Source organism: Typopeltis vanoorti, chromosome 9 (genome assembly GCF_054136105.1).
Source record: "Typopeltis vanoorti isolate ZY-2024b chromosome 9, IOZ_Tvanoo_1.0, whole genome shotgun sequence".
NCBI lineage: Eukaryota > Metazoa > Arthropoda > Arachnida > Uropygi > Thelyphonidae > Typopeltis > Typopeltis vanoorti.
Genome location: NC_143557.1, coordinates 33,603,131 through 33,627,736, shown reverse-complemented (window position 1 = coordinate 33,627,736; position 24,606 = coordinate 33,603,131). Strand labels below are relative to the sequence as shown.

Here is a 24,606-nt window from a genome sequence, read left to right as displayed (position 1 = left end):
TCCAAATCGACAAAACTTAAATGCAGATCTTTGTTATATTCCCATGCTTTCTCAACTATTTGTCATAAAGTGAAGATCTGATCCAGACAGCCTCTATTTGGCCTGAATCCAGCTTGTTCTTCACCAAGCTTTCCTTCCACAATTCTTCTCAACCGTTTCTCAAGTATACTTGCATAGATCTTGCCAGGAACACTCAGTAGGGAGATAACTCTGTAATTCTCACATTCAGTTTTATTTCTCTTTTTATATATGGGTACTATGAGAGCTCTACTCCAATCCATGATTCAGGTGGGTTCCAGCTATCCATCCTTTCTGACATCTTGTATATGAATGAAGAAGGGTCCAAACTTTTAAATGAAGAGAAGTGTGTGTTAATACATGTAACTTACGGAAAAATATAATTAATTATAAATATGTCAAATTTATCCCGAACACCCTGTATATATTTTTTTTTTTTCAGTAAAACAGACTAAATATAAAATTTTTAATTTTTTAGTGTAATAAAATACTAGTATTGGAGGAAAAGGTAAAGACTAGTGTTGAAGCAGCAGATTTACTTATGCTGATTTACCTCATTATGATAGCATTTACGTAATTTTATCATCGTTTTCTTTAATATAATTACTCAAAATTGCACCTATGATCTTAAACTAGCTCTGCAAACGATAGCAGTGTGCAAGATGCCTTTACTATGCAGGAAAAGTGCACTAATTTTCAAAATACACATGTATTCAATAACTGAAACGTGTCACCTTCTGAATTATTATTATTATTATTATTCATGCCTCCATGGAGTCAAAAGAATCATTGCTGGAGGTCCTTCCTAGGAAACACAAAGTCTATCAATACTCATTGTGGGAGGTCCCTCCTAGGAGAAACAAAGTCTATCATAACACTCCTTAAACTCATTGACCATTCTATCACCATTCTATCCATGGTTCAACAACCTTCCATGCAAAGAAACCACTCCTCATCCTCTTGCTCACAACTTCCTTTTGTAACTTCCAGGGATCTCCCCTTGTCATCACTCCTTCCCGCTGTTCAACTAAACGAAAGAACTCCCCAGTGTCAATCCTGTAACCACCTCTCAACAGTTTAAAAGTTTCAATCATATCACCTCTCCTCCTTCTATCTACCAAACTCTGCAGTCCACATTCCCTCAGCCAATCCTCATAACTAACATTGTACAGTTCTAAAACCATCTTTGTTATCCACCTCTGTACCTTTTCCACAGTTAATTTATCCCCTTCAAATCCTGGGGACCAAATCTGAGAACAATAGTCTAAGTGTGGTCTGATCTGGGTCTTATACAACAGAATGATAACTCTTTTATCTCTGCAGGTCAGCATCCTTCTCAGTATTGCAGCAATTTTCTGTGTTACCTTCACCACCTTTGCAATATGTCCCCTGAATTTCAGGTTTCTATCAATCCTCAAATGCAGATCTCTTGTCTCCTCTACTTCCAGTACAACTCCTCCAATAGAGTATGAAGTGTCCCAAACTGCGAGACCTTATATTTTGCTGCATTAAACTGACACCCTCATTCATTTGCCCATCTGTCTAGCTTATTCAAATCCTCTTGCAGGGCTGCCACATTTGCACTATTACTAATAACCTTTCCCAGCTTAACATCATCTGCAAACAACTGAATATCCCCCTACAATCCACTGACAGTGTCATTGATATAAAGGTTAATTCAGATAAAAAATATATTACACTTGGATGGATGTCTAAATGCGCAGAACAGAAAAATAGTGAACGTTAGAAGAATAAATATTCCTAAATATTGTACCCTTTCTCCCTAACTTCTTAAAGATTTTGTTCTCCCTAATAACTATTCTAACTATTAATAAAATAGTTAATAGGAATATGTAAATAGTTAACTATAAATATTAGTTGAATATGACTATTATCCTAAAATATTCTTAATTATGGTGCTCTTTCGTCCTAACCATCCTATCCCAGTTTTGTAACAATTAATATTCCATCTACAGAGACTGTAGTAAGAAAGAATATGAATAATTTTATACAGAATAAATTTCACAACACTAAATATAATCCAAATAATAAATAAAATATTTCTTTTTTTTTTTTTTTTCATATATGGGAATGATATGAAATAGGATTTCAAATTTTCTTGCGAAGAATTTTTTTCACCGCTATTTTCTATTAAATAAATGCTTGCAGTCCGATTATTAAAAATAAAAGTTGAATGTGGCCCGTGACTCTGAAAAGGTTGCCGACACCTGTTTTATAAGATAAAAATAACTATAGTCTATTAACACAGTCAATTCCAGTTAAGAAATCTTTTCACACTGGCTTAAAGTTAACACTCATTACAAATTAAGGAACACATCCTACCTCTGCAACTTGAATACAAATAATTCTCTAGGAATATTTACCTCACTTCAGAAAGTTAAACATGAAGATAAAATACAGAGTAAACTGCCCACCCTACTCTCTAAATACAACCTTCATTCCATGTATTCAGTTCCTATCCTTAACTAAATAAAAGTTGTCTTCTTGGCTTCAATATTCTGTAACACCTACAACAAAAAAGAACACTGTTTAGAAGAGACACACAACTTTCTGCTTGAGATAAAATGTTCCATCTTCATTCCATTCATTGAATGAACAAACACAGAGTTATATTAAAATAAACCGTAGACATACCTCAAGTTGGAACTTACTTTCTCCAACTTTGCTTACAATTTTTCCTTACAACAAAAACTATGTTTGAGACCGTATTCTAGATTATTTTCTCATGTTCATACACGAATTGAAAGAAATAAATACTTTCAGATAAATCTATCGAGCTCTGAATACATTCTTATATTCAGACCCTTTGTCAAAAATTAACCTTTTCTGTCAAAAATGGCTATCCATAACCAACCATTGTGTCTCTATGAGGTTGTTCTTTCTGCACATTATAGTGCATGCCAGCTTCAAACTCGCTATTACTGGCCGAAAGTGCATTGTAGTACTTGAACTATGTATACTGCCAACTCCACGTGTTTGTCTTTCACCGCATTACATAACTTTGTCAAAATCAGCAATATATTATAACATAAACCAAAGTTACAATTCATATTAAAAATAACATTTTACAAAATGAATTACATAACATTCTTTTTATGGAGAGAAAAACAAGTGAATTTAATTAACACTAAATTAAATTCCGCAACAGAGTTCTAAAATAAATAAATAAATAAACTAATACATTACGGTAAATGCAGGGCAGGGAGTGAAGAAACATTCATTTGATTAAACCATATTCCTTTCCAATTCTTTTTATTAAGACTACTTAATGCATAAGTCACCCAATAAAAAAATAATAATGAATATGAAAAAAATTATATCTTCTTCTTCTTCTGCAGCTTCTCTCACTTAAGTGGGGTCACTGTTGATGATGAGTCTCCTCCACATTCTCCTGTCTTGGGCTGTCACCACATCCAAGTTCTTCATCCTCAAGTCCTCTTCTACCAGCTCCCTCCATCTCTTCTTTGGTCGCTCACGCTTCTTCCTTCCTTGCACATCCATCTGCATGACCCTTCTTCCCACATATTCGTCCTCCCTCCTCATCACATGACCAAACCATCTCAACCTTGCCTCCTGTATCTTCGCTCCTAAGTTCTTAACTTTCACCGTTTCCCCCTCACATAGTCATTTCTCAGACGATCCTTTCTGGTCACACTGCACATCCACCTAAGCATTCTCATCTCTGCTACTTCCATCCTGCTGATGTTATTTTTCCTCAGGGCCACAGTTTTTATAGCATACGTCATAGCTGGCCTCACTACTGTCCTATAGATTTTGCCTTTCAGATTGATCGGCACCCTCTTATCGCATAACACTCCAGCTATCTCCCTCCAATTCCTCCAACCCACTTGTATCCTGCATCTCTCTCTCTCTTCCTTCTCAGCTCCTCCATCTTCTTCCACTGTTGAACCTAAGTATCTAAAGTCCCTCTCCTTCCTGATGACATTTCCTTCCAGCTCCAGATCTATCTCCTGGCCGCCGCCCACTGTGCAACACATATATATATATGAAAAAAATTATATAAATATAAAAAAATTTAAAAATAACAATGTGGTGTATCTGAATTAAACTCATCAGATAATCCACAGAAGACTTCAGTATGTTGAGTATATTTGACAAAAACTCAAATATAGTTTTTGTTGTAAGGAAAAATTGTTTTTCCTTACAAAGGAAAAATTGTAAGCAAAGTTGGAGAAAGTAAGTTCCAACATGAGGTATGTCTACTGTTTATTTTAATATAACCCTGTGTATGGGATAAATTGAAGGTAGCGTTATTTGCTGCAGATAGTCTGCATTTGAGTGAGTAGTAGTGTGAAGCTGGGTAGACTGTTGATAAGAGGAGGAGAGCATGTAGTCAGTCAAGGAAATGAAAACTAGAAGGTGGGACTGTGAATGTAAGAAACTAGAACTGTTGTGAAATAATGGACAGTGGAAAATAAGATAAGAATAGAGAGATAGCCTCAATGGGAACAGCAGCCAAAAGTCTCGAATGATGGGATAAGGAATTGTGGGAAAGAAAGGAGGACCAGAGGAAGGCTACTGTGCTTATACACCAATGCAACGAATATTTGGAATATGGAAGCAGAGTTTGTGGCCTTGATACAGTTAGCCAGTCCACACATCATTGGTATTAAGCGAGATGTGATGGTTATAGCATTTTTTGAAAAGAGAGGAAAGATAAAAGAGGAGGGGAGTATTGGTGATGATTTCAGAAGAGTTGTGTTCCTCTCAATGTAGAACTTGAAGATAATGATAATGGCTTTGTAGCCATTTGGTGTAGGGATTGAGATAAACACAGATTTTAGATATATAGTTGGATGTTGCTATATGCCAGAGAATGCAGAAAGAGATGATTCAGAAAACAGGTTAGTATGGAATTACAGCGCATAAGGACAATAATAATGGGTTATTTTAACTATGGAACAACTATCTTATACAGCATAGTTGAAGTAAAACACATGGGACTCGAGTGTTAGAGTTGATAACATTGTCTTATACAGTGATAATAGAGGATGTCACCATGATGCCACCATTTGGGAAGAGTGACCATGTGGAGTGGCTGGGCAGGTACATGCTTCACAGAACAAGAGATGTGTGTGGAATTACAGAGCAGGGGGACTATAATGAATTAAGGAAACCATATTGGTATATGCAGTGGCTTAATCAGTTGAAGTGGGAGAAAAATCAGCAATGCCTGGGACTTTGGTATCAATTATTTATGGCAATGTCAGATTATATTCCTGAGATTCAGATGATAAATAAAGAAAGAGTAGAATAGATGAATCATGAAATTATGCATGAGTTTCTGAGAAAGAAAATCAGTGACGAATTTTCCATGCTTGCTACGCAAGCTCATTAATTGAGAAAGAAGTAATATTTATTTGTTAATAAATGCATGCATTTATGAGCATTCCATTTAGGCTTTTATTTTTGTAGACAGAAGACACCTTAAGCTTGCACGGCAATAATTGAGCTTTGCGTTGTATATCGAAGGCCGATGCTCGCTCATCTAGTCAAAGCTATCTTCGCTTGCTCGGTTGTAGGAGCTTCCAAGTCCTCACTGCTGCACTGTGATTTCATGCACGAACATAGCCATTTCTGCTCCCTTCACGTCATCTTAAACATAAGGCCATATGCCTTATGTTTAAGATGACGTGAAGTTTACCAAATTTACCAAATTAGAGAATTTGGCCTCAGGAGGTGGAGGGAAAGGATCTGGAGATGTGGGTGGATAAGGAACTGAAGTTCGGTGTACCTATTGCAATAAGGATTATCCAGAAAACTGCTGTTATAATGTGAAGAATGCTGACATGTATAGATAAGGAGGTGATATTTCCCCTAATTAGGCCTCATTTGGAATTTCTGCAGACAGATCTGCCTGCAGGAGATAATGAAACATTGGAGAGAGTGTGTAGAGGTGTATAAGACTGTCTCAGGACTCTGAAATATTGAGTATGGAGACAGATTTACGGAATTTGGTCTTTAGAGCTTGGTAGATAGGAGGAGGAAGAGAGGGTAATATGAAAAACCCATTGGATGGGTGATGTAAATATGAGAGGTCATTCCTGGAAATGTACAAATGTCATGTGAGTAAGAAGGAGAGCTTTTGCTTGGTGGGTGGTTAATAAGTAGAATGCATTGCCAGAACGGATGGTGAGTGATCCGATAGTGAATGTCTTCAAATCAAGGTATGATAGTTATTGTAGTGAGTGTTCAATCTTTGGACTCCATGGAGGCTTGGAAGTAATATTCAGGGTGTAGTATAAAGGCAGCTTGCCTCACAGCACGGCTTAATAAGGACGCTCGTTCAGCCATATTGCCGTAGGCACCGTCGCTATGCTAACAATTCCTGTTAGCTTGACAAGTGTGGAAAGAAGTGCTTCCAAGCTTAAACTGATTAAAAATTATTGTGAACAGCAATGACCCAAGAAAGACTGGTTGGCCTAGCAACTATATCGATAGAGGCGGACATAGCTTATAATTTAAATTTAGAAGAGCTTATAAACAGTTTTATTGTGTAATATCCATGCGGAGCAAACATTTAATTAATTTTCTTAAGTATAAAGAACTAATAAGCTTCATTTCGGCAATGAAAACATTACTAAAATTAAGGGGATATTAGATCCCACATAGTTTTAAAATCGAATAAGAAACTCAAAGATTGGAATCAGAGAGTTTCTTGCCGAATATAGTAAACTATAAAGTATCGGCGAACACTAGCGTTAGCCAATGCAAGTGATCCAAGTACGTAGTACAATCTCGGGCAACTCGTTGCAAAGGTGAGTAAAGTTCAGATCGCTGTTCTTAGGTATTTTCCATAATGTAAAAACACATTTCCTAGGAAACGTATGCTGTTATTACATTATGGAGGGAGGTTACTACCCAGACCGGTTTCAGCCTTTTTTGAGGCTTCATCAGTGAGTAGCTAGACCTAATACCGAAATGTATAGCGAAAAGAACTTATATATACTGAACTATACTGAACTTATATAAAAGAACATATATACTCGAGATTGTACTACGTACTAGGATCACTTGCATTGGTTAACGCATAATAGTGTTCGCCGATACTTTATAGTTTACTATATTCGGCAAGAAACTCTCTGATTCCAATCTTTGAGTTTCTTATTCGGTTTTAAAACTATGTGGGATCTAATATCCCCTTAATTTTAGTAACATTTAATTAATATTATTATGTAATCATTTTGCATTAATGTTTCTCTTGTAATAAAAACAAAATAGCAAAATTGGAGATTTTCTTATATTTTTGTCTTATAACCCATCAGGGATGATATTTAATTGTTTGCCTCATGGTGCGATCTAACCTGGCGACAGCCCGGTAATATTAGAACTAATTTCTTATATTCAGATCAAAGGATTTGATGGGAACAAACAAAAACAAAATTAGTTCACTCCAACAAGCACCATTTCTTCCTCTCTTGACAGTGATCACTGAAATCTAATTAAATAGTTTTTCCTCTCGAAAACAAAAGAAAGTTGTATACATTTCTTAAGTAAGAATACTAAAATTTCACCCCCTCAATGGAAACTCCATTATCTTTGGTCACAAAAAACAGGTTCATTATTTCGGGAATAAACTATATAATCTTTCTTAGCAGTTTTATCCGTATAGAATTGCGCAATATTTTTTCAGTAATACAAGCGGTACTGCTTTTGGAGTTTAGTTGTTGTTTATATTGTGTTATTTTGTGGTTATCGAGAAGGCAAGGTCAGAGTTGGATGCATCTACAGCGGAAGAGAAGAAGAAGATAAGTTTTCGTATTTAGTTATTTAGTATAATTAAATATGATTTATACTTTAAATAACATGATATATATAGATAACCCTCGTATAATAGGATATAGGGTTGGTGAGATGGATAGGTGGGTGGTTGATGGAGAGATATCAAAGAGATTCCGATCTTTGAGTTTCTTATTCGGTTTTAAAACTATGCGGGATTTAATATCCCCTTAATTTAAGTAATGTTTTCATTGCCGAAATGAAGCTTATTAGCTCTTTATACTTAAGTAACTTAATGGTTGCACCTGTTTGGAATACTCGTTCGCAGAGTACATAAGTTCTTTTTGCTATACACTTTGGTATTAGGTCTAGCTACTCACTGATGAAACCTCAAAAAAGGCTGAAACCGGTCTGGGTAGTGACCTCCCTCCTTAACGTAATAACAGCATACATTTCCTAGGAAATGTGTTTTTACATTATGGAAAATACCTAAGAATAGCGAGCTGAACTTCCTCCACCTTTGCAACGAGTTGCCCTGGTATTGTACTACGTACTAGGATCACTTGCATTGGCTAACGCTAGTGTCGCCGATACTTTATAGTTTACTATATTCGGCAAGAAACTCTCTGATTCCAATTTTTGAGTTTCTTATTCGGTTTTAAAACTATGCGGGATTTAATATCCCCTTAATTTAAGTAATCAAAGAGTAGTTTATTCAGGAGTAGAGTCCAAAAGATAGCCTGTGACTAGTGGTGTGCCGCAGGGTTCTGTTCTTGGACCACTGCCGTTTAATCTGTTCATTAACGATATAGGGAAGGATCTAAGAGGAACAGGTCATTTTTCTGATGATGCAAATTGGGTAGAGTAATAGTGAATGCAGAAGATGTCAAAATCTTGCAGGATTTTGACATCTTCTGCATAGATTGGATAGATTGGAGTTCTGGGCTAAGGAGAATGGATGTCAATTTAATGTGACAAAATGTAAGGTTATGCATTTTGGGGTGAAAAGATTAGCATCAGTATGCCACATTGGTGGAACTCTACTCCAGGAGATTGATGAGGCCAGGGACTTGGGAGTGTTGGTGGATAGGGAGATGAAGCTTAGGGGGGCACATTGCAAAAGTAGCTAAATCAGTTCATCAACTCACTTGGTTATTAAAATATACCTTGATGAGCAGAGACAAGCAAGTTATTGTACCTCTGTACCGAGCCTTGATAAGACCTCATCTTGACTTCTGTGCCCAGATTTGGTCACCTAGGTTCCTTCTTGATGGGAAGGAGGTGGAGAGGATCCAGAGACGAGTGCCTGAGATGATAGCGAGTCTATGGAATGAACCATATGAGAACAGGTTGAAGATTTGTGGGTTGCAGAAATTGGTTGATAGGTGGAAGAGGGGAGATATGATTGAGACATTCAAATTGCTAAAAGGTTTCTATAGGATTAATTCAGAGGATATTTTTGAGATTAGGACTGGTGGTGGGAGAACTAGGGGGACACCTATGGAAGCTGGGCAAGAGTGTGGTTAGCAGGGGTGTTAGAGCTGGGTTCTTTACTTTTAGAGTGGTAAATGAGTGGAATAAGCTGCCAGAGTCTGTTGTGGGTGCTATGGCGGTGAGTGAGTTCAAGGTAAAGTATGATAGATACTGTTAGAATGTCGTATAGTTGTATAGACATGATGTTTAGGGCCTCCCTCGATGAGTCTAGGGACTCCCTGGAGTCGCCCGTAATAATAATAATGCGGATGTTAGGTTCCATAGAAATGCCACATTATATAAATCACGTACAAGTGGTACTGCTTTTGGTGTTTAGTTGTTGTTTATATTGTGTTATTTTGTGGTTATCGAGAAGGCGAGGTCAGAGTTGGATGCATCTATGGTAGAAGAGAAGAAGAAGATAAGTTTTCACATTTAGTTATTTAGTATAGTTAAATATGGTTTATACTTTAAATAACATGATATATACAGATAACCCTCGTATAATGCAGGTGTTAGGTTCCATAGAAATGCCGCATTATATAAATCATGTTATGCGAGACTCAGATCACATAGAAAAAGTAGGATTATGTTCCAAAATCGTTTTTTTTTTTAATTATATAAACAATAATGACATATCCAATTTTCCCTCAGGTAATTCATGTAAGTTAAGAAAACATGTAAATTATGAAACAAATACATAGTATAAACTTATAAAAATTACAAATTTTAGCTAAACTTCATTGCACATAATACATAAATTTTTAGGCAAAATAAAATAAAGTGCATATTTTAATCATTATCACTGTCTTCAAAACTAACATTTCATAGATGTTCTTTATTTACAAGTGGCCGAACGTCCTCATCACTTGAAATCTCTTGGACATCATTTGTATAATTCTCATTGCATACTTCGTATGGTTGAGTTATCAAGAAATCAGTAATAAGACCTTGCTTACCACTATGCTGCAATTTTTATTAAGTTCATAATATGGAGCTAAATGGATATCCAATTGTCTCGTGAATTTTCCAGAGCGCTCCATTGAGGGTTCATTATCCGTAAAATACCTTTCTAACTTTCTTGCCAAGTTCAATCCTTCTGCTAATTCCTTTAAACTGAATTCTTTAACGGATTCATCACAATCAGAATTTTCCCTGCCATTTGGTTCGACTTCATCTATTAATTGTACCAGTTCCTCCTCCTCATTTAAATCTGTTTCTCCATCAATTAATTCACTAGTTTCGATTTCAACCATATCACAAAAGTCCTCTAAGTGGTCATTATTATAAAAATAAAATTTTACATAAAAAAACATTGCTTATGTATGTAACTAACCAGAAAATAAAGTGCTCAGCTTGAGATTAACCCACTTATGATTTTTAATGTGCTTTCCTGGCAGAAATGAAGACAATTTTCAACAATAAACATTTTATATGATAAACAATTGACGTACATGCATGCTAAAGGATATTTCCCCTGATGTAAATTCGATACTTAAAACTACATGCATGACATGGGCAGAAGCAAATTTAACGAAGATAAAATTTGATTTTTAAGTAGCACGATGAAAAATATATGAAAAGATAAAGGGTTACTACAATTTGTAGACAGTGTTATATCGAAATCATGTCGTATAAGTACCACGTTATACGAGGTTTACTACAATTTGTAGACCATGTTATATCGAAACTGCATTGTATAAGTACTGCGTTATGTGAGGGTTACCTGTACGTTAAAAATAGTTATACTTATAGTATCGCATAATTAAATTAGTTTACAGTAGAGCATATAACGTGGTATAGTAGAGTGCAGCTTAGTATTTAGCTGCACTCTACTATATCTCTCGCCACGTGATTTACACTGCCTCTCAAGTCATTCGTGCCCACCTTCACTATCATCTCATCCACACTTTCACCTCACTTAATTGCCATAACCACACTTTCTATTGTTCCTCCAGGCAAACACTCCTCTGACATCCTATCTTGCACACCACGGATCATCAAGTCTCCATACATCATACCTCTTACCACTCTGTTCCTGGATTGCTCACTCTCTGTGTTCCCCTACTTACCTGCTGTCCTGGCATCACTCTATCCTTGGTTCCAGGGACAGAGTGATGCCACTCCCTCACATTCTTTTCATTCCCTCTCTCCGACTGTTTCCATTCTCTCCTCTTCTATCATTCCCATAACTCTCTCATTCCGTCTTCTACTATTTGTATTCTCTCCTCTTCTAACATTCCCATAACTCTCTCTCTCTCTCACTTCTACTCTGATTTGCCTTATCTCATCTTTCCTACTTCTCATCTCATTCCTGATACATTCCACCTCCTCTTTCAACTCATCTAGCTCTCTCTCTCTCTGCAAGTTAGCCACCATCGCCATTCATCCTCCCAATCAAGACAATCTCCAAAAACTTCCGCTGCCTACATGCATTTCCCCCTTCTCTCATGCACCACATATCCAACTGCCAGGACACAAACGTCCCAAAAGCACCGCATGCCACAAAATCCTGTATTATGTTACACAAAATAGAGTCCCTAAATGGGGTAGGATGTGGCAACACGTCATTTGTAATTGGAGCTGCATCTGCTGCCATCATTCAAATAATGCCAAGGAACTCTCTATCACTCCTTTCGAATCACTCCTCTCTGAGAACCCTAGAGCATTCAACATAAATTCCATAATTAAAGTTTGTGCCCCAAGCATCAAGGATTACCTTCAGACCAATGAATTGCCATTCAAAGCAATGTTGCTATAGGACAATGCACCAGGACACCCAAAAGACCTTCAAGATAATTTGCTGGAAGACTTTCCCTGGCTGACAGGGAAAGTCTCAGTTTCTGCCTCCAAATACCACTGTTGATTCAGCCAATCGATCAGGAGGTTATTGTGGGTTTCAAGAAATTGTACACTCGCACGCTGTTTCGTCGGTGTTTTGAAGCATGCCAGTTCTCCTCAACGATGACATTAAAAACGTTTTGGAAAGAAAATTTGATATTCTTGAAGCTATCCGGCTCATTCAAAAAGCATAGTCAGAAGTCACTCAATGACAGTTGAATTCTGCTTGGCGAAAGTTATGTCCATCCTGCATTCAAGGAGACAGAGATGATGTCACTGAAATTATAGATGAAATTGTGACAACTGCTAGAGATCTGGAATTGGAGGTGAATGAAGATGACATTGAAGAGCTCATAATGGAACATGAAAATGATCTCACGACAGAAGAACTCCAAGAACTCTTGAATGAAGAACATCAAGAAACTCAGCGAGATGTGTTTTCTTCTGAAAAAGAGGAAGACGAAAGAGGATTAATGCCGACATCTGCTATTAAAGATCTTTTGAAGAAGTGGGAGGATGTCAGAACAGCGGTCTTAGAATGGTTGAGGTCAATACACTTGGGGATCTCTACAACGACAATGCTATTAATCACTTCCGAAAAATCCTGAAGAAGAGAGAAAAGCAATTGACATTGGACAGATTCTTTAACGCCCCACAAACGGGGAAAAAAAACATGACTGATGAAAATGCAAGACTGTGTATGTATGTATTATTGTTATTATAAATAAACATAGTAAGAAATTATATAATTTTTTTTTTTTTTTTTTTGGGTCTCCAGAACAAATTAATCAAATTCCCATAAAAATCTATGGTAAATCGATGATCAGTTAATGAACAATTCGGGTAGCGAACATCGTCTTTGAACGGATTATGTTCGTTAATTGATCATCCTCTGTATTGATATGCATTGTTTGTTGCATTCCTCTTGAGTGCTTTGAAAACCATACTGTTGTTTCATTTAACAATCTTTCAAAATAATTATTTCAGATGGCTAGAATATCTTCACGTTCTCATATCACTTTTATTACCTCTGATTCCTTTTACATTATTCTTTACTCTATTTCTAAGTTTTTTCAATTGCATTCAGAATATTTTGCCACATTGATATTTATTTTCAATTTTCTTAAGTCTTCCCATAACTTCTGTTTAGCTAGTTTTACATAGTGCTCTGTTTTCTTATATTTTTCTCTGTATTCTCTAAGAGCACAAGCTGACTTACTTGCCAGGAACTTTCAACACAGTTTCTTCATCTGATTCCTTCACTTCCTAAGTCCACCCACCATGGAGTTGTGATTTCTCTATATTTGCAGATGGTTTCACTAGTAACTGAATCTCTAAGGTTTGGTTCTTGTTTTCAAACTCTGTTTCTTGAAAACATTTGTCTACAGTTCACCTCTGAAAGCTACTCAACTTTGATTCTTTTTAAAACTTTCTTACACACTTTTCTTTTCAGTGTGATATTCAATTTTATCCTCCCTCAAAACTTAATGATGATCACTTCCAATTTCATATCCTCTATATATTCGTGTTCTGAACTAGCGTGAAGTTATCGCTATCAACAATAAAATAGTCTATGCGACTTTTCTTATTTCTCGCCAAAAGAAATTCATTCGAAGTTCATGAAAGTTTACGGGCACTCTTCTCCTTCATTTTCGACAATTAAGAAATGGGCTGCTGAGTTTAAACATGGCCATACCAGCCTTGAAGATGATCCACATGAAGAACGTCCAAAAAAGTGTAGCATCACCAGAAATCAATGATCAAGTACACGATATTGAATGGCCAATGAGTCAAAGTGCATGAAATTGCTGAGACTAGAGGCATTTCAAAAGAACATGTAGGATATATTTTTCATGAAGAATTGCAAATGAATGAAAAAGCTTTGCGCAAGATGGGTGTATGCTTGCTCATAGCAAATCAAAAATGCACTCGCATGAAAATCTCTGAACAGTTCTTGGAGTGTTTTAACAAGAATAAAACTGATTTTGTTCATCGATTTATTACTATGGATGAGACTTAGATTCACCATTACACACCAGAATCCAAACAGCAGTCAAAACAGTAGACAGAAGCCGGTTGTTCAGCGCCACAGAAGACAAAGTCAGTTCCATCAGCAGGAAAGGTCATGGCATCGGTGTTTTGAGATGAATTATCTTGAAAAGGGTAAAACAATAACCATGGAATATTATTCCGATCTTTTAACCAGACTCGACGAAAAAATTCATGAGGAAAGACCCTGTTTGCAGAAGAAAAAAATCATCTTTCATCAGGACAATGCACCTGCCCACAAAAGTGTTTTGGCAATGGGAAAATTAAGGGATCTGCACCATGAATTGAACTTCTACCCTAGTCCCCAGATTTGGCTCCCCTCTGACTTTTCTGTCTTCCCATAACTAAAAATCTTCCTCACTGGTCAGCATTTTTCTTCGAATCAAGAGATGATTGCAGCTGTAGAGGGGGTATTTTGCAGATCTTACTGAGAACAAATACAGGGACTGGATAATGTCGCTGGAATATATGTATTAGTCTTAAGGGAAATTATTTGCTCATATAATCTGAAAAATAAAAATAATTTTGAACTTATAAATCGTATTTTCGTTGTTAAGCCGAGAACTTTTCAGACCACCCTCGTATATGAATTTGTTAATTACACAATTCTTCTGTAGTTCCATTTCTTTCTGTTCATACTTCCTGATAGTAACAATCTTGAACTCTGCCAATGCTGAGGTGGAGTTTGAGCTTTTTTATTTCAATAGCTCACCTCTTGCTATTTGCCCTAGTTTCCTGAACATAAACAAAGGGGAACCTTGTTTAATCAGGTGATGTTTCACCCAGCATGAAATTCTGCAGTTTTGTAACTAATTTTAATGCCAATAATAATACAGTTTGGTCTGCTAAAGCTCAAACTGTCAGCCAGTCCTTATTCATTCAGTATCCAGTAGTTATGGATACCAATGGGAGGAGCACCATGTGAAGGTGAGGATTAGACATTAGGAGAGATGCCCTGGTCAATTCTCCACTTTCATTAAAAGGCTACATGGAGTTCTCCCAGTTATCCAGCTTTAACCCTTAAGCAACACCATTTATTATTATTATTATCATTATCATCATCATGAGACAGTATTACACAGTATGGGCTGGAGACCAGAACGTGGCGGACAGTCGCAGAGGACCGTGCCCAGTGGGCGATATGTGGTGCTTGAGGCCAAACGTCCCCCCCCCCCCCGGGCTGATAGTGCCTGGCTAATGTATGTAATGTATGACGGTGTAATAATTATTATACATTTAATTTTCATGCATTATTATGCATGAAAATTAAATGCACAAAATAAGACGTGCTCGAACACAAAAACTGAACTCAGAGAGATATGTCATCATAATCTGGCGACGTACTCATGCCACCTATCATATTTTCATAATATGTGGATCTATTATATTCAAATACATAAATATCATATTTTGTCAAGAATCTCCGGGTGATAGGAAAAAACAACTGCCATTTTCATACTTGGCATACTTGATTACTGGCAGCTAAACCTTTTCAATCTTTGTAGATTATGCATGCTTGTTATATATAATAATTATATATAAATGATTTTTTTATTTTCTTCTTTTTATATAGTGTTCACATTAATTCATCATCCTGTAGTCCTAAAATATTGTTTCGATCTGGCAAGAAGATGGCCCCAGTAGCTCCTGCATTAAATGGAAAGAAGCAGTCACTTCCAGGGCAAATAATCCGTTCTGTTTCCTGTGGTTTAGAACTGAGTCGCTTAACCACTAAAGTAGAGCAGCTATTTAATAGTGAAAAACTGATAAGTCCTGCTTCTTTGTATCCACTTCAAGATGAAGATATTGAACAGTCTTTTCAACATAAAAAGTCTCTCAATTTGAGTTGGTCTCATGAAGATCTCTTGAGCATTGGATGGCAAAATAAACTGAAAAATAGTTCAAAGAAACATAATATAGATTTATCGACTAGCTTTGATGATTATGAGAGGAGAAATAATCAGTTTTATGTATCAAATCAACTTGAAGAATATAATTATGGAACAGAACATTTGTCATTGCCAAATTTCAGAAATGTTCAGTCATTTCAATATATATCAGGAAACAGATACTCTCTTGCTTCTCCCAAAGTTCCTTGTTTTGATATGTCTGTTAGGCATTCATGTGAATTAAAGCAAAGTCCTGAAGAAAAAGGCTTAAATGTTTCACCATCATTGCCTGTTGATAATGCAGTAGATCCCGAACATGTTTCACTTACTTTCATACCTGTTATTGATGACAGTATTGATGATCCTATATCTTTTGTTGATGATTCCGATGAAGATGATAGGTTACCTACAATATCATCCTCTATAGTAAACAAAAGTTGTTCTTCAGAAATTACTGAATACCAGTCATTAAACGCAAATGAAAACTGTAATTCTTCAAATAAATCCTTCCTGAGTTCATCTAGTGAGTCTAATCCTGATGATGGATATGTCAAAGGAAATAAAGATAACTCACAGTGTGAAACTGGCCCTAGTTCTACTGATCACATTGATTCTGCGAAAATGTACTGTACAGTTATTAAGGTTGGTGGCATTCTAGACTCAAAGGGTGTCTCGAATGGTACAACTTCATTAGGATATTCCAAGTCCAGAATAGCACGTCCTTTAATTCCTCCTCCACCAGCTCCACTAAATACAGATGTCAATATTGAAACACAAGATACTCATTTGTAAATAATTAACATACAGAGGTGACTATATTAATAGCAAAAATATTTTTAAATATTCATTCACATAGATTGTTGGTCTTTGTAAATTAGATTTTATCTCTTCTTTGTTTATGCCAATTTTTTACATGTTTGTAAATTTATTGTGATTTATATAATATTTTGTACTGAAGTGTCAATCAAATTCTTGTGAAAACTGCAGTGTCTGTTCATATTACCATTGTCTTGTCTGTTTATATTCTATAAATATTTCCTTTATTTTTTGGATGGCACTGACTATGTTATGTTACTTTTCCTAGTTAAATTTGACTAATGCCAGGAAGAGCACTTTCTTTCAATACACAAGATGAGTTGATGAAACTGATGGTGAAAATGATAAGTCTAAATGCATTACTGCACTTAGAGTGCAATAGTGCATTTAGACTCAAATTAAATCCTCCAGTGCATTCAGACTCAATTTCATCACCAAAAACTATCTTTTTATGCCATGTTTTTCTTTCCCCTGCATGGAAAAGCAAAAGATCTGTTCATATTTTATAGGTATTTTGAATAGCTGATAGTTTCTCTTTTTTTGGGAGGGGGAGATAAGGGGGAGCTTTCAAAGATCAGTGGGAGAAGGAATGAAGTTAGTTTGGTAAGCTTGAAACTAGACAGTGTAGATGTTGACAAGCATCTGCTCGTGTTCTTATCTTAGAACAGTGTTTCTCAAAGTGTGGTTCACATACCCCCGGGGGTACATGAAAGGTCGTTAGGGGGTAGGTGGCAATTTTCGGCTATGCATAATTAAAGGAGCCATTATATTTTTCAACAAACAGTGCAATTAGCGGCAACCGGGATAAAACAGCACTAACTAATGAATCACATCCCCTCTCCAACAGAAACTGCTATATAGACCAAGCAAAACCATATGTTGCTGGTGGAGCATATGGTTTTACTTGACACCCTCCCCCGTCATTAACGTGTTAAAACTAAGAAATATATAGTCAATGTGTTTCAGATATTATGGAATTCGGTTGAAAGGAATTAGCATTTCAACTCAACTATTGAAATGCTAATTTGTCTTTGGTTTGCGCGATCTTTTGTTAATACCGCACCAATCATATGCAGTTCTTCACTGCTTTACGTATCTCAATTCTTGTAAATTACTGGTAATTTTTGCTTGAAATAATGGGAAAGAAGATGCTATTTGGGTAGATGACTTTGACGATGCACACAAAGAAACTGTACTTGATGCCAAAAAGTAGTGATAGCGAGTAGAAGCTTCTTGGTAAGTTGCACCATTTTCAGTTTTTTTTCTGAAAAATTGAGTTTCCGAAAATTCCTGCGTGTATCTCGCAATACGATTTTTTAGCTTTAATTTTGGGGAAAAAGTTAGAGTTATATTCGAGTAAATACAGTATTTTATTTTTTTTTTTAGGTTTCAAATTCTTACATATGGATCATTGGTTAAAGATTGGATTTATAAAACCCCCAAAAGAGAGCAATATAGCAAATACAAGTAGCTGTAAGCAACAAGAAAACGTTGTTGATATTGCATCTGGATCAAATGAAATTGATGAGTGTGTCGTCTGACATCTCTAGAGAACCAAAATTTAAAAATAAATCATTTTTTGTTTACACGAACATATAAATTTAAATAAAATAGATATTTAATTTTAATTAATATTTTTAATTAATTTATTAATTTTAATTAATAAATTAATTTAAATTTTTTAATTACTTAATTAGGGGATACTTGGTAATAATGAAAATTTAAGAAGGGGTATGCAGATATCTGAAGTTAGAGAAACACTGTCTTAGAACATCGGTTCCCAACTGGTAGTACGCGTAACCCCCCCCCCCCGGGTACGTACTGGACCATTCAGGGGATACACGAAAAATAATCAGTAATGGTGGAAAAACAAGTAAAGTAAACAAAAGGCAAAACATTAGTTATGGAACAATAAATGTTAACTTACTAATTATAATGAAGAGCCAAAGGCTTCAATTCGGCGACATGAACTTATTTAAGTTAAGGGATATTATATTATATCCCATATTGTTTCTTAGCCGAATAAGAAACTCAAAACGTTTCATGCTGAATATAGAAACTATATAAAGTTCGGCGATTCCAAGCATAAGCAAAGACCTGGATAGAGCAGCAACTGACCCTTGAATGTAGTGCAAGGCTGAGGCAACTCATAGAAAGGATGGAGCAAGCTCCAATCACTATTCTTGATATTTACCCATAATGTGAACTTAACTCCTAGGAGCTGTATTATTGTTCAACATTATGAGAGAAGGTCACTACTCAGATTGGTTTCGACCTTTTTTGAGGTCTCATCAGTGAGTAGGTAGACCAAGTTATGTTCATGTCGCTGAATTGAAGTCTTTGGCTCTTCATTAAAATTAGTAATTTAATAGGACACCTCTTGGCAATTCTCATAGAAGGGATATAAGTTCTGTTCGCTACAAACTTGGTATTAACTTGGTCTACCTACTCTCTGATGAGACCTCAAAAAAGGTCGAAACTTGTCTGAGTAGTGACCTTCTTTCATAATGTTGAACAATAATACAGCTCCTAGGAGTTAAGTTCACATTATGGGTAAAAATCAAGAATAGTGATTGGAGCTTGCTCCACCCTTTCTATGAGTTGCCTCAGCTTGCACTACCTTCAAGGGTCAGTTGCTGCTCTATCCAGGTATTTGCTTATGCTTGGAATTGCCAAACTTTATATAGTTTCTATATTCGGCAAGAAATTCTTTGAGTTTCTTATTCGGCTAAGAAACAATATGGGATATAATATAATATCCCTTAACTTAAATAATAAATGTTAAGTTTGAATCACCGCTAATGGAGACACTTCAAAACTAGCTCACATTAGCAAATGATGATTGGTGAGGGCATGGCTATGAAGCCCTCCCCCAAACCACTCTTCTACCAATCATTACGCACAGTTCATGCATCACTTTTGTCACCCATTCTCCTTTCCACAATAATCACGTGTTACTAAGAAATGACCTTTGCAATAACGAAGCTTCCACTGACTTCCATTTGCAACATTTCTAGAACTTCTCCAAAAATATAAATACATCCGTAGCCAGACTGTTTGATCAGTTCAGTTATTGACTGAGTTTAAGTAAGTACATTGTCTTTAATGTGATTCTTTTCAAGTAGTTTTCTTATTTAATGTTTAACGAAGTTTCAGTTATTATTGTCAGTGATTTTTAAGTGTGTCAGTTATGGATCAGTGGTTGAAAATGGGAACAATTAAAAAACCAAAACTTGATGTGGATCATACATAACCCATTGCCAAGTACTTCTCAGCATGTGTCCGCAGCTACAAGCACACCCACACCGGGTGTACTGTTGCATGAAACCCTCTCTACTCATGCGACATTTAGAAACTAAACATCCTATGTATAAAAACAAAGAAATACATTATTTTCAGCACTTGGAAAAGTATCCAAATGTAACTTCATACATGACATCAGGAAAGAAAGACAACGAGAATGCAGTTGAGGCTTCCTACCGTATTGCTTATTGCATAGCTAAATGTGGAAAAAACCATGCCATAGCTAAGATTTAATTTCTCCTTGTATTAAGGATGCCGTTTTTTGTATGTTTGGGGAAGAACATGTCTGCAAAATCAATACTATCTCTTTTTCAAACAACACAATGTCTCGAAGAATTCAGTATATGTCTGACGATGTTGAAGCTGGTAGTAGATAGAATTAAAAAAAAGTAAATTCTTTTCCATCCAGGTCGATGAAAGTGTAGATGTTGCTGATTTATCTATTTTGTTCGTCATCGCGAGGTACTTGACAGAAAATGAAATTGAGGAAAACCTGTTGCTTTGTTACCCATTGACAGAGCAAAGATATTTTTAATGTGATCACAGGCGAAGATATTTTTAATGTGATCGATGGTTATTTCATTGAAAATTACATTAGTTGGTCGAATTGTTGTGGTATATGCACTGACGAAGCCAAGTCAATGTCAGATTGTTTTATAGGCCTACGCGGCCAAGTTAAAGAAGTAGCTCCCTATGTTCCATGGTGCATTCATTGACAAACTCTTGCATCCAAGCCTCTTGCTAGTGAACTGAAAGACGTTCTTGATGAGGCTGTAAAAGTTGTAAAGTCACAACCATGAAACTCCAGATTGTTTAAAGCGCTGTGTGAAGAAATGAACAGCCTTCAATAACACATTACTTTTGTATATTGAGGTAAGGTAGCTATCTTGTGGTAAAGTACTTACACGGCCAGGTTTTTTTTTGAAGACCCTCCTTTCCATCTTGCTCCAAAGTTTCATTACAGTGATTGGCTTCACAGTCTTGCATATTTATCAGATATTTTTCTAGAAATGAACAAACTCAACTTGGGACTTCAAAACAGCTCAATCACTTTATTCAAAGGAACCAACAAAATTGAGTCAATGATTAATAAACTGGACTTTTGGAAAGCGTGTATCGAAAGAGTTCAGCCTGAGGTTTTTGAAACTCTGCACAACTTCTTATCTGAAAATGACTTGCACCTATCCCAAAACATGAAAGAGAATATTTAAGTCACTTGGAAGGTCTCAAAGTGTTTTTTTATAGGTACTTCCCTCAACGTGGAAAAGAAAACATAATGTGATCTAGGATTGCAGATCTCTTCAATGAAGAATTCTTCAAAGAAGTTAAACTATCAATCAATGAAAAACAGCAGTTAATCGAACTTTCAACCGATTCTTCTTTAAATTCTGATTTTAAAAGAAAGCATCTTATTACCGGGGTGCTTAAGGGTCAACGCTGTATAACTGAGAGGAGACCTCCACATAGCCTTTAAAGGAATGCGAAGAACCGACCAGGGCTTCTGACCTAATGTCCAATCCTCACCTTCTCGTGGTGCACCTTGTTGGGTATCTACTTGGATACTGAACGGACGAGGATGGGCTGGCAATTTGGGATTTAGCCGACCAAATTGTATTCTTATTGGTTAAACCAAAATATAGAATGATGGTACAACATGACAAAATTTCATGCCGGCTGGGGCGTCGCCCGGTTAAACAAAGCCCCCGTTGTTTTCGCCAGGGAACCAGGGCGAACAACGAAAAGTCAGCTACTGGAACAAATCTGAAAACACACCCCAACTCAACATCACCAGAGTTGAAGATCGGTACTATCAACGTAAGAAGCCTGAATGGCAAAGAAATGGAGCTAGCTGAGGAATTAGATAAGTACCAGATCGACATAATAGGGGTGACTGAAACAAAAAAGACCAAAACTGGTGAGATCTTTCTGAGCAATAAATACAAAATGTTATATTCAGGCAATGACAATCAAGGAAAAGAAGGCGTAGCCATAGTATTCAACACAAAATACGAGGCTAATCTTCTTGAATGGCAGTCAGTCTCAAGTAGAGTAATGTGGGCAAATATGAGAATGGGGAACTGGACAATGAGACTTATTTGTGCCTATGGTCCCACAGAAGGTTCTACTAAGGTAGAAGTGGAGGAATTTTTTGAGGCTTTAGAAAAAGCAACTGACACAATGAAAAATGAAAAGTTGATCCTTGTTGGGGATCTAAATAGCAGAGTAGGAAATGATTGTGAGACATACAAAAATATTTTGGGAAAATTTGGAGAAAAGTGCAAAGCTAATAATAATGGCAAATATCTGTTGGATTTCTGCTCAGGACATGGACTGGTTATTACTAACACCATGTTCCAACATAAAAATGTGCACAAATTCACATGGAGAGAAGAGGCAAGGAATAAGAAAAGTCTTATTGACTATGTTATTGTTGATAGTGATGTTTTCTCCCTGGTGCAGGACACCAGAGTGTACAGAGGATTTGAAATTGGAAGTGATCACTATTTAGTCTTGAGCAGGATAAAATTGAATTTCATATTGAAAAGAATAACATGTAAGAAAGTTTTAAAGCGAATAAAAGTTGAGCAGCTCTCAGATGTGAGCTGTAGACTAAAATACACAAAGATTATTGAAGTAAAAATGAAAGCGTTTGAGAACAGGAATCAAACCTTGGAGATTCAGTGGCAAACTCTGAAGAAAACATTGATTGATTCAGCCAGAGAGGCATGTGGTGAAGTTGTCTGTAAGGATAAAAAAAATCAGAACTCCCTGGTGGACACAGGAAGTTAAAGTGGCAGTGAAGGAAAAGAAGAAAGCATACCAAAAGTTCCTGTCAAATAAGTCAGCTTGTGCTCTTAGAGAATATAGAGACAAATGCAAGAATGCTAAAGAAAGAGGAAAGAGTGCTATAAAAGGAATTAGAGATGATAAAGGTGACATGAAAACGGGAGAAAAAGATATCCTTGAAGTATGGAGTAATTACTTTGAAAAACTGCTAAATGAAACAAGCAGTGATGTCAGCACAGTGGTAAAAGACATTGACCAGGCATGCAGTCAGGAATACATATCCATACTTGAAGTAGAAAAAGCCATCAAAGGCTTGAAATGTGGAAAGGCAGCAGGAGTAGATGATATTCGACCAGAAATGCTGAAGTATGGTGGTATGAGAGTCTTACAGTGGCTGCACTGCATAGTTCAGAAAGCCTCGACAGAGGGACGAATTCCCGATGATTGGAGTAGAGCTCTCATAGTACCCATATATAAAAAGGGAAATAAAACTGAATGTGAGAATTACAGAGGTATTTCCCTACTGAGTGTTCCTGGCAAGATCTATGCAAGTATACTTGAGAAACGGTTGAGAAGAATTGTGGAAGAAAAGCTTGGTGAAGAACAAGCTGGATTCAGGCCAAATAGAGGCTGTCAGGATCAGATCTTCACTTTACGACAAATAGTCGAGAAAGCATGGTAATATAACAAAGATCTGTATTTAAGTTTTGTCGATCTGGAAAAGGCATATGACAAGGTGCCAAGAGAGAAGCTATTCAATACGCTGCAGTTATATGGTGTCAATGGGGCATTATATCAAGCAATACTTAGTCTTTATTTGAATTGTAAGTCAGCAGTTAGAATTGAAGAAAGTACAAGAAGATGGTTTAATGTTAAATCTGGTGTGAGACAAGGATGTACATTATCCCCTCTGTTATTCATTATCTATATGGATCACATTATGAAGGAAAGTGGTATTAAACATGATATCAAAATTGGAGATGTTAATGTCAGCTCTTTGCTTTATGCAGATGATGTTATACTTCTAAATAAATCCGCTACAAGTCTGCAAGATACTCTGACTAAATTGAACAGCTGTTGTAATAGATATGGTATGAAGGTCAGCAATAAAAAGACAAAGACAATGAAAATAGGCAGAATCATTGAAAATGTCAAGTGTGTTGTGAATGGAGAACCTGTGGAACAAGTAAAACATTTCAGCTATTTAGGCACGATTTTTAGTGAAGATGGTAAATTAAATATAGAAATAGACAACAGAATCAGCAAAGCTGGTATGGTGGGAAGTCAATTGAATAAATTCATATGGAATAAGAGAGAAATTAGTCGGAACACTAAATTAGTTGTATACAAGACAGTGTTCAAACCAGTTTTAACTTATGGATCCGAGAGCTGGGTCAGAAGTAAAACACTTGACCAAAGACTAGAGACCACAGATATGAGAGTCCTGAGAAAGATTATAGGCGTGAACAGATGGCATCAATGGCAGTATCATATTAAAAACGAGGATATTAGGAAAGAACTTTTCATTGTCAGCATCCAGGAATGCGTTAGCAGAGCTAATCTCAGGTGGTATGGTCACTTAAACAGAATGGGCGAGGAAAGATTAGTAAAACAAGTGTTCTCTGCCAGGTTGGCAGGAAAACGACCCAGAGGAAGACCAAGATATAGG

At 36.4% G+C, this 24,606-nt stretch overlaps 1 protein-coding gene across 2 annotated transcripts in view; it reads left to right on the top strand.

Annotated features, from left to right (window-relative positions):
- The window catches only part of LOC150102964 (rho GTPase-activating protein 44-like), a 521,092-nt gene extending 504,075 nt beyond the window's left edge, over positions 1-17,017 (top strand). For both annotated transcript variants that reach the window (XM_090397793.1, XM_090397795.1), the window contains exon 16: positions 15,716-17,017. In XM_090397793.1, coding sequence (XP_090253919.1) covers positions 15,716-16,823 — 1,108 coding nt within the window. In that variant the 3' untranslated portion in view covers positions 16,824-17,017. The remainder of the gene's footprint in view (positions 1-15,715) is intronic.
- The last annotated feature ends 7,589 nt before the right edge of the window (positions 17,018-24,606 follow it).